The following is an 11,499-nucleotide window of genomic DNA, read 5'->3' as shown; positions in this document are numbered from 1 at the left end:
TACTGAATGCAAATTTAAACCTTCTCCTGAATAACACCCATTCATTGATACCTTTAGAGGGAAGTAACATTCAAATTTATTCACTCCAGGCAGTGGGAAAAGTAATTGTGTGCATCAGCCAAAGCTAGGATCTTCCTCTTTTAAGATTGCTCTGCTTGTCTCTGAAATACTAGTGAGAGAGTTAAGGCCATAGCAATATTCTTTCAGGTGGGATGATTCCTCTTCATAGGGCACTGTCCTTCACATTGTAAAACCTACTTCATGCTAAAGAAAACAAAATTATCAACCAGTTCCCCTATGTCTCAGGAAACCACGTTATACACAAACTTCTGTGAACCCAAAAAGAAGTGCTACACTAGCTTTCAAATTGAGAGGGAACACCGAGAAACCCCAGAAACATATCTGTCACTAAGATTCGTTCTCTGCACAATTCAGTGATTTCCCTGAATATTTGTATTACCGCAGTAGTATTCCTAATATGCCCAGATTACAGATGGTTAAAAAAGTTCTCAAAAAAGCAAACATGCCCCTTGCCCCAGTTCCTCTTTGGCAACCTACTTTCCAGGACCCGTCCCTTCTTTGGAGCTGTTTTTCCTTCCCTTTCCTCGCTTTGCGATGCCCACTCTCTGTGTCTGGCTCTCTATTCCTGAGTGTGCCTCACTCCAGGTAAGCGACCTGTTCACCCTGGAGCCCTGTGTTTATGCATCATATTCGCACCCAGCCCTCGTGTGTTCCTGCAGTCTGCGCCTGACTCCACCCATCTCGTTTGCGAGGCTTTTGGAAACAGGCTTTGCACGTGCGGACACGCACCAGCTTCTATCATCTCACCGTCTTAACAATCATTAACCGCATGGAGGACCGGGACCTGTGGACCCCACAGTTAAAGTCGCCCTCTCAGATGCCGCCCGGTTCAGCGCTCGTACCTGCAGGAACTTATTCCTGCCAGACCGAGATCCCTCTGTATTTCGGCTCCCACAACAGTGCGGCTCCCTGGAGTCCTCTGTAGCCAGGGAGCGCCTCTCTCACCCTTCACCAACGTTCAGTGACAGGGATAGCAAACCGCCCTAAGAAACGCGGAAAGGGGCAAAAGAAAGCACTTTTGACTCAAGATGGCGGCAGGGAGCACATGCGCAGAAGGAAATAGAAGGCTTCCTGAGTCACGTGACCGGAGGATGGGACTTCATTTCCCACAAAGCTCTGCGCCAATCCCTCAGCGACCGGCGTCCTAAACTTCCTCTGTTCGCCCGGAAGTAGTCTCGCTGCCTCTGGATCTTGGCGGCTTGGGTAAGTGTCGGGTTCTACCCCGGTGGTAGCGCTGTGTAGTTCTGCTGCTTTGTTACTTCCCAGTTTGACAGTCTTACACAATGTGGGACGAATGTGGAGATTTGAATAGTGTTGAATGATTTGAAATGATTAGGTTTCATTTTATTTTGCTTGGAAGTATTTCAGTTATAGGACCCATGACTATATTTTACAAATGCATTCTTTCTTTTAAAAAGAACTACTTATTTACTTTTTATTTGTTATTGTTATTATTACTATTAACTACAGGGCACACGTGCTCACCAGTCAGAGACACAGAGGGATAGTGAGAAAGCAAGTCGCCAGGTCTGCATTTCATACCGTGGTGGCCATTGGGAGTCCAGCGCCGTACTACCACGCCTTCTGCGGGCCCCACAAATGCATTTACATTGGGAGAAGTCATGTCTGTATTTTGCTTGTTAACACGGAGTAAATTATGTGTTAACTCTCTAAGCTATTAAGAAGATGTTCATTCTCACCCTTTAAACTATTGCGCAATTTCAATGGATTATATTACTCATTTGTAAAAACTATCTCCTGAATATAGGCGAATGAAATATTAGGATCATGGGGCCAGAAGGTGACCTGGCTGTTGGGACGATGGCCTCCCATATGACCGACTGTGCTTAGAGTCCCAGACCTTTTATCTTGCTTTCTCACTTTCTCTTTCTCTCTTAGGGCAGTTGTAGTTTACAATCCCTCTTTTAGATTACTTTTCATTATTTGGTCAGGAACTCCTCTAAGTTCCATTCATCCATGTATCACTCACTAAAACTTTTAACTGGGGTGGGATGTTTCTTTGTTTTTTCCTAGTGAGGTGAATCTAATTTTTGCCTTTGCATTACAGATGTCTGCCACCAACTTGGTTACAGATTGCACAGAGGTTTCTCAGAGCTTCCACTATCACTTCTTTTTTCTTTCTTTCTTTTCTTTTTTTTTTTAAGATGTTTTTGCCTTAGGGCATGTGCTCCCTGGAGAGAGAGAGAGAGAGAGAGAAAATGAGAAATCATTCCCTGGGGGAATGGCCATATCACAATGCATTCTCATTCATAGTCCCCTGGGGTCTTGGGTATGCACTCACACATGCCCAGTGAGAGTTTCAAGACCCTGGGTCCGAGATGCGAACCACAGTGGACCATGTGGAAGTCCAGTGATGTAACCAATATGCCATCTACTGGCACTCCACTATCACTTCTGCTCTTCCTCTGTACTCCTATCATCCAGGTTGATAATGGTTTGAGAGTGGGATAGCAAAAGTGAGGAAAATTTGGGGATGGGAGTATAGGGGATATAAGAGGCTTGACGTTTGCTCAAGACCTTATTATTGTTCTTCTTTGGTCTAACAATTATCCCTTAGTGACTCTCATCTGCAGATTCAAGGACCTCATCCTTGGTCTTATAAGACTCCACCATTGCCTCATACTTTGGAATTCCTGATCTGCTTTACTTAGACCTTTGAATACCAGATCTCTCTCTTAAGCACTATTGACATGATGTAGAGGATCCTTTAAATACAGGATGATTGACATTGGCTGGGTAAGGAGAGTCTGCTTCATATTCTGACATCTAGGTTAGGAATTGTCATTCCTTTTTGTTGTGGGCCTCAGTCTTCCATCCACAAAAATGGAGATTTTAGTATACAGTAGTATATATAGATTCCATTGTCCACTCATATCTCTATAATAACATAAAGGCCAAGAATGTGATCTCTTTCCTCCCCCTATGAAAATAAAGTCCACAGACCTAAGGAAAAGGACCTCAGGGATGATATGAGGTGTTTCCAGCATAGCCTTGTATTATAGATCTCAGTGTTCAAGTTTACACCTTTTAAATAAATTGTCAGAGAGCAATGAAATACAGAATGAAAATACAAGAGGTAGAATTAAGAGTGGGACTTGGATAGCCCATGGGAAACAGTGAATAGGAGAATCTTAACAGGACTATCCTTGAGTATAACAATCATGGAAGCCCTTGGCTTGTGCTTCTGAACCATCTGTCTTTATAGTTTGTAATGACCACCGCAGTCGTGTTGAAATGTGAGTGATTGCACTTGCTGATTCCAAGTGCTCTGTTTTGCTTGTTTAATTTTGCAAAATACTAAGTATAGCTTCTAATTTTTTATGCCATTTTACTAAACACTAATCACTAGTATTATTGGTGTAAGCTGTTTGGGGGGGGGTCCTTTATAGATTATCACATGAGATCTTCTTAACATTCCTAAAATGTGTTAAACCATTTTACAGAGCGTGGACTTCAGATTCATGTAGGGGAAACATTCTGTCAGTTGATAAGACACAGACCATAGATATTGCTTATCTTGGCATGAGTCTAAATTTATTCAAGTTTGACGAGGAATAAAGTTTAATTATGTACTTACATTAAAATATTAGGGTGAGCAATTTGAGCATTAGAACAAGCTTTTTTTTTTTTTATATACAGAATTATTTAACTTTATTCATGTATTTTAATTTGACCAGAGAGGGACAGAGTGAGAGAGAGAAAAAAAGCAAGCCATCAGATTTGGGACTTGAACTGCGGTCAGCCATGTGGGAGTTTAGTGCCCTTAACCATCATGCCACCTGCCAGCCCCAGAACAAGCTTATTTATGGGAAATGTTAAGATTATTTCACAAAACAGTATAATAATACTCTACAGTAAAGTGTACTCAGTGTGCAAATATCTATCTCTGTCAGTATATTTGAAAGGTGACGTGCCTATTAAGCACAGACATATTTGACTGGAGCCACAAACAGAATTTTAATTGCTATGTATATAGCACCCCTTCCTTAACACTGTTGTGTCAGCCATCTTCCCTTACTCACTGGCAGGGATGGCCCTGGCTGAACCTGAAGCCCATAATGTTTGAGGAATTAATGACATTCACAGATCTAGCTCTAGACAAAACCAGGAAGAGTGGACCTTACTATTCATAGATCCCATAGAATACTTTTTAGAGATGTGATGCTGTGGAAACTAACCAAATAAAATTGTATGGAATGCATAAAATTAAGTTTAACAGTCAAGAAGAAAACACCATCATTTTAATATGAAAAGCAATTCAAAAGTCAGTGGTGGCGAGGAGAAAACAATTTGCAATATCAACCTGATATATTTTTCCATCAGATTGTAGATTATACATGTAATTTATATTGTCCTATTAATTAAGTTGAACCACACACTTTCATTGGCTGTCATAAGCAATGTAGATGGCTAATACAGTTTTGAAGGCACTTAGGTTAATGTAGTTTGTCAGAAATTTTGGGAATATCTATTGTCCTTTAAAATGTGTTCTTGTGTATAGGATTAATACATTTGGAGGCATCTGATAAAATCACCTTCAGTGCCCCCACTCGTATATTGTCAGATGTGCAGGTAATCAAACAACAAAGAAATAAAGGGATATAGTATCAGAAGAATGCATGAATAAGTCACAATCCCATTGGCCACAATCAAATTTTAACATATCACACACAGAAAGGGTGTGGGAATGAAGCAAATCAGGGTGACTAGAGAGGAGAGATCAGGGAACTAGAGAAGAGACTCCCCCTCAGCCAGTCATCAGATCATGTTGATTTCTTTCTATTTTTTTTTGGAGAGGTTTTTGCTATAGGGCGTGTGTGCTCGCCAGACAGACAGAGAGAGACAGAGAGACAGAAAGCGAGAAATCACTCCCTGGGGGGATGACCACACCGCAGTCCCTTCTCCTCCATTCTCCTCTCAGGATCTTGGGCATGCACGCACATGCGCCCGGCATGAGTTTTAAGCCACCGGGTCCGGAACGTGAACTGCAATCAACTACGTGGGAGTCCAGTGACATAGCAATTATGCTAACTGCTGGTCCGATTTCTTTCTATTTTTCTACTCCTTTCCTAGGATTCCCCTGGAAATTTTTGGAGTAACCTCCTCTTCTGTTCTTTTGCCTTCACTTGAGACATATGTTAAGTAGATGGACCCCTATTCATTTTCCAACAAATAAACTTTTTAAAAAAGAAGTATTTATTGGGACCAGCAGTTGGCGTAATGGCTATGCCACTGGACTCCCATGTAGTCGGCCACAGTTTGAGTCCTGGATCCGGTGGCTTAAATTCACGCTGGGCGCATGTGTGTGTGTGCCTAAGATCCTGAGAGGAGAATGGAGGAGAAGGGATTGTGGTGTGGCCATCCTCCCTGGGGGGTGATTTCTCGTTTTCTCTCTCTCTGTCTTTCTGGCGAACGCATGTCCCCTATAGCAAAAATACCTCTCCAAAAAAAAAAAAAAAAAGTATTTATTTACTCAGTTGATTTGTTATTACTCTTTTTAAATTTGACCAGAGCGAGAGAGAGAAAGGGAAAGTGAGAAAACAAGCCTCTAGGTCTGGGACTCAAACAGTGGTCAGGTGGTCATCACAGTACCTGCTGACCCCCAGATAAACATTTCTGGGGCATGGTGTGTGTAGTGTTTTATTGTGAGGAGAGTATTGAAGTCATGTGAACTTTGCAAGATTGGCCCTTCCCTCATCTCAAATCCACCTACCCCTGCATTGGTCCTCCAGGTATTCACATTATAGTCATTCATTTAGAATGCATTGGTTTTCTGCATGTAACTTACTAAGCTAAAGAAGTGCCCTGCTTTTTCCCTCCTTGTGAATGAATGAGTGCAGCTAGCTCCTGTGTATGGACCGCTGGAAGAAATGGAGCTCTCACCCCTTACTAGCCAGTCCTTGTCTTCAGATGGAGAAGTTTTTGATAAAGGTGTATTTTATAAACAATTATATAATTCCGGGGCTGGCAAGTGGCATGGTAGTTAAGACACTGGACAGTACCAGTCCTAGACTTGGTGGCTTGTTCTTTCTTTCTGTCTCTCTCAAATTAAAGAATAATAATAAATAAAGTAAAAATAAATAATTCTTTAAAAAATAATATTATCCACTACAGGAAATTAGATAAAGGAATTCAGCTACAGACATTGGACTTAGATATTGCAAGACTCTTGATGACAAAGAGAGAAGGGATAGCCAATGGATATGAATGCAGTAATAGTTACATATGTAGTTACAAACTGAAGTATTTTGCCACTTTATATAATTCACCAAAATTCATTTTGGGAGAGTAAATTCTGCTCCCCAAATATTTCTGTTGAAACAAGAATACTTTCAGGACATCTGAATGTGACTGTATTTGGACAAGTGGTCTTTGAAGCGATAGTTGAAAAATGTCATTGGAGTGGGCTCTAAGTCAGTATGACTAATGTCCTTATAAGAAGAGGCAACTAGGACACTTCACATGACACAGGGAAGGGCATGTAAAGACACAGGGAGAAGCCTAGCACAATAAGCCAAGCAGGTGAGTCTTAGAAGAAATCAGCTCTGCAGAATCTTTTATCTCACTCTTAGACTTTACAACTGTGAGCAAATAGGTTTGTCTTTTTGCACCACCTGGTTTTCAGTATTTCATTATGGTAACCCTAGATGCTATTTGCAGGTTGTAAACTATTACAATTTTATTTTGAAAGGGAAGATAGAGTGGGACTGTTTGAAATACAGAAGTCACAAAGAAGTTCTATAATATTTATGGAGTATCGGAAATGATTTATTTTGCAAGACATGGTTGAGGAGGCAGGGACTTTGGAAGTCACTGAGAATAGTCATAACTCTACTGGCTCTGGGTCCAGTCCGAGCCTGTGAGCTGTGGTACCACTCGAGTGGCAACCGTTGGTGGAAGGAGAGGTAACTTTATTCAGGAAACTGGTCATCTGGGAAGATGGTGATATAATGTTCAAAGACTGACTCTGGAATCACAGACTTGTGATAAGGAAAGGTGAAGAGGGGGTGCTATGTGTCCTTTGTGGAGCCACAAAGAGTCTTGTTGTCTCCAAGGTTGCTATGCACAGGGTCACTTCACCTTGAAATCTCTTTTCTCTTTGTTTTCTTGGACATATCTGCCTCTGACTTGTGGTTTCAAGGTCCAGGTCTTGTGAAAGTTCAGCAATGCTAAGATTAGATTTTTTGCTACGAGTTGAACAGTGAAGTAAGGGCAGTTAGGTAAAGGGAGACTTACTCATTTTTAAGAGTCTCTTGGGGCCAGCAGATGGCATAGTGGCCTTGAACTCCCGCATAGTCAACTGCGGTTCAAATCTTGGACCCAGCTAATTGAAATTAATGCAAGAGGCATGTGCGTGACCCAGATCCCTAAAAGAGAATGGAGGAATAGGGATTGTGATGTGGCCACTCGCTTTAGAGGTGATTTCTCACTTTTTGTTTCTCTGGTGAGCATATGTGCCCTATAGCAACAATCTCTCTCTAACAAAAAGAGCAAGTCTTTTCTTTTTTTAATTTTCATTAAGGATTTTTCATTTAATTTTGTTATTTATTTTTCAGTTTTACCAGAGTAAGAGAGAAAAGGAAAGTGAGAAAGCAAGCCACCAGGTTGTGGACATGAACCATACTCACCTATGTGGGAGCCCTGCACCTTTACCACCATGCCACCTTCCAGCCTCTCTTTTTTTGGTTTGCTTTTGCTCTGGGGTATGTACACTCACTGCAGAGAGACATTACAGGGGAAAGTGTGAATCATCCTTCAGTGGGATAGCCATGCTACTACCCCTTTTCCATTCTCCTCTTAGGATTTTGAGCATGCATGAACATCTTCTTGGTGTTTTCAGCTGGGTCCAGGACTCAAACAGTGAGTCAACCATGTGCTATCCAGCTGCCTTAACCTCCATGCCACCAGCTGGCCTAAGAGCTAGTCTTCTGTCACATTAATATGGAGTTACATTGATTCTTTCTTATAGCCTGGCTATGTAGTAACATTATGTTTGGGTAAGGATCCATGTCTTAGTCATGTGCTCTCAAATGTAGTCCTGGAAGAGACAGAGTCTTGGAGTCTCCAGCTATTGAGGGCTTAAGTAGCAGGTTTCAGAAACAGCCCAAGGGATAAGAAAAATGTTATGTGTTTTATATTAATGTGTACCAAAATTAATGAGTGTGGATTATAACTGGGCAGAAGAAATGAAGAGTCTGGTGTTTGGGAATTACAGATTTCTTTTCTTTTTTTTTTTGGAGAGGTTTTTGCTATAGGGTGTGTGTGCTTGTCAGAAAGACAGAGAGATTTGAGAGACAGAAAGCGAGAAATCAACTCCCAGAGGGATGGCCATACCGCAATCCTTTCTCCTCTATTCTCCTCTAGGATCTTAGGTACACACATAGGTGCCCAGCATGAGTTTAAGCCATCGGGTCCAGGGATCAAACCATGGTCGACTACATGGGAATCCAGCGACATAGCCATTACACCATCTGCTTGTACCTGGGAATTACAAATTTCAGAATGGTGTAGGAACTGGATATGGGTAGTGAGTTTCAGGAAAAGAAAGTAGACATTGTAATGACATGGTGGGGATTTTTCTATTTATTAATATCAGTGGTGGCATTCCATGTAAAACCTAGGTGTTGTGTGCATCATTTAAAGAATTGGAACACAGGGGAGAGGCAAAATACAACTAAAATTATTGGTGTATTTTTGTCTCGATATATGAGTTTATATTATTAATGCTTTTGAAACCTCTATTAACATGGTGAATACTCTACAATCAACATAGTCATTACAAGGAATAAGTAATGCAAGGAGTAAGTAACTAAGGATGTGTGATCTGTAAACATATAGTCACATTTAATGTAGATTGACTTTTTTTGGCCATTCGGTACAAATCGAATCTATCCTACTTTTGCTTATGATCCATTATTATCATTTATGTATGAGGTAGATAGATTTAGTTATTATTGATATTTTATGTGAAATTTTATCTTTGTACACATTTCTTTTACATATAGTGTGTGTGTGTATAACTGAAAAGTGTGGATATTACAGTTAATGAAGATGAATAAACAAGACTCCAACAATTTCACTTACCACTTTAGTAGAATATCAAATAGGGTCACTAGATTTCCTTCTAACACTCAGTCAACTTGATATTTTCTGAGCATCCCTGACAGTGTCAGTATGTAACAGTCGTGCTATGACTCAGGTACTCTTGCTACCTCATGGTAAGGGGGGTTTTCAGGGCTAGATTATCAGGGAGAGAACCAATTGATCCCTGAAAGTAGAATAAATTTTTGAATTGAATAATCTGATCAGAAAGCATTCTTTTTTTTTTAAAATCAATTTAATTACATTCATTATAATTTTTTAATTTGACCAGAGAGAAAGAAATGGAAAGTGAGAAAGCAAGCTACCAGGTCCAAGACTCGAACCACGGTCAACCATGTGGGAATCCAGTGCCTTTAACCACCACACTACCTGCGGTCCCAGAAAACATTCTTATTTGATTAATAGCTAATTCCATGGAAGAAAGATGTCAAAGTCAGAGTTAAATGAGGGCAGAAAGGGAGTGAAATTCCAAATAGCTGGGGTGAATTCTGGAGAACCTTGGTTGGCAAATGAAGGGATGATGAAATCTGAGAGACTCCCAATTATTCACTTAGAGATTAAAAACCAAAATCCACCAGTGGAATGAGTCAAGGATCTCTGATTTGGAACCTGGGAGTGACTGGTCACTATGGGCTGTCTAACTGATCAGAAAAACTCAATACTTTTCATGTTCTAATTCATAAGACCTATGTATCTCTGTGGTCTTTATTAGCAACGATGCCTATGTTTTGTTCAGTACTGACCTTGGATATGAGATTTCTGAGCCTGTTCTTAGCGCTTACTGCCCTTTTCTGTTTCTTGGGTGGGGGCTCATAGTCAAGTGAAGCTCTGAATTTTCATGATAAATGGTTCTGGAACTTATGCACAAGACTGGAGTCTCATGGCTTCCTTCTCCATCCAGTTTTCCCTGCTTAGTGCTTGGACTATCTATGAGTGAGAATCCAGAAGACAACAATGGGAAACTGAGTTATTGGCAATGGATCCACTGGTGAGTAGAGAATGCCTTTTTCTATAGAAACTGCCCTCCTGTCACCAGATGGTCCAGTTTCTCCTATTTCTATGGATTTTTCCAAGGGTTGTCATGAGATATTCAGGAATCTGGGCTTCTAGCCTTCATTGTGATTTCATATTTCCAGAAGCTATGTGATGTTTTTTTCTCTCATCTAGCCCATGGTCTCTTTGGAAAATAACATAATTGATTCATCATCCATGCAGTTAACAGCACTTGGTTTAGGAGTGTGGTGAAAGCAGGTGATAGAAATGAGTGAGGGGTAGAACTTCATAGTACAAATGGGAGGCAGATGTTTTAGCAGGTTGTTTATTCAGTCTAGTGTCAAAAGTCCTGGAGTGAGGTCTGTGTAGTAATAAGGGACAATGAATAATGATTTGGCCAGGAAAAAGGTGAAGAATCATTTACTTTCTTATTCCAACTTAAAACTTTTTAAAATTTAGTTAAGTACATTTGAACTTTTAAAAATTTCTAAAAAGAATACTAAAAAAACTTATTATACTTATCTCTAATCATTCTTTCTACCTTTTAGTAACTAATCATTTTTTCACATTTGATACCTGGGAATAGTGTATGGGAAGTAATATTAAATTTATAGTAGCTGTGCAGTTAGGTGCATAACAGGAGGATAAGTATAATAGGTAGAATAATATTGCCGTTCTTGGGACCAGCAGTTAGCGTAATGGCTATGTTGCTGGACTCCCATGTAATTGACTGAGGTTTGCGTCCCTCACCCGGTGGCTTAAAACTCATGCTGGGCGCATGTGTGTGCGAGCCCAAGATCCCGAGAGGAGAAAGGAGGAGAAGGGATTGCGGCGTGGCCGTCCCCACTAGGGGGTGATTTCTCGCTTTCTGTCTCTCTGTCTGTCTCTGTCTGTCTGGCAAGCGCACGTGCCCTATAGCAAAAGCTTCTCAAAACAAAACCAAAAACAAACAAAAAAAGAATAATATTGCCGTTCTGGAGAAAACTATTTGAATAGAGGCTTATTTTTTACTTGAACAGACAGATAAGATAGAAGACAGGCAATGATGGGGCCAGCAGGTGGTGTAGTGGTTAAGGTGCTGGGCAGCCATGTGGTTAATCGCCATTCTACTCCTGGACCCAGTAGCTTGGAAATCAGGCCATGCGTGTGTGTACGTGTGTATGCACAAAATACCCAGAGTAGAATGGAAGAAGAGGGATTATGGCATGGCAAGTCCCACGGGGGTGGGTGGGGTGATTTCTCACTTTCTCTCTCTGTCTCACCGGTGAGCACACGTACCTTATAACAAAAATCTCTCTCTCA

At 40.8% G+C, this 11,499-nt stretch overlaps 1 protein-coding gene and 1 long non-coding RNA gene across 5 annotated transcripts in view; one reads left to right on the top strand and one right to left on the bottom strand.

The window, feature by feature from the left end:
- Positions 1-1,127, bottom strand: part of LOC102482394 (uncharacterized) — a 10,044-nt gene extending 8,917 nt beyond the window's left edge. The window contains exon 1 of the long non-coding RNA XR_335239.2: positions 924-1,127. This is a non-coding gene — a long non-coding RNA (uncharacterized LOC102482394). The remainder of the gene's footprint in view (positions 1-923) is intronic.
- Positions 1,128-1,198: 71 nt separating this feature from the next.
- The window catches only part of LOC102481428 (zinc finger protein 596), a 40,610-nt gene continuing 30,309 nt past the window's right edge, over positions 1,199-11,499 (top strand). For 2 of the 4 annotated variants that reach the window (XM_006153172.3, XM_006153171.3), the window contains exons 1-2: positions 1,199-1,284; positions 10,106-10,192. In XM_006153172.3, coding sequence (XP_006153234.1) covers positions 10,181-10,192 — 12 coding nt within the window. In that variant the 5' untranslated portion in view covers positions 1,199-1,284; positions 10,106-10,180. The remainder of the gene's footprint in view (positions 1,285-10,105; positions 10,193-11,499) is intronic. The other 2 variants (XM_006153173.3, XM_027773695.1) reach the window with 2 other exon arrangements.

Source organism: Tupaia chinensis, unplaced genomic scaffold (genome assembly GCF_000334495.1).
Source record: "Tupaia chinensis unplaced genomic scaffold, TupChi_1.0 Scaffold000365_1, whole genome shotgun sequence".
Lineage (NCBI taxonomy): Eukaryota > Metazoa > Chordata > Mammalia > Scandentia > Tupaiidae > Tupaia > Tupaia belangeri.
The sequence above is the reverse complement of the archived record's forward strand: the minus strand, read 5'-3'. Positions and strand labels throughout refer to the sequence as shown.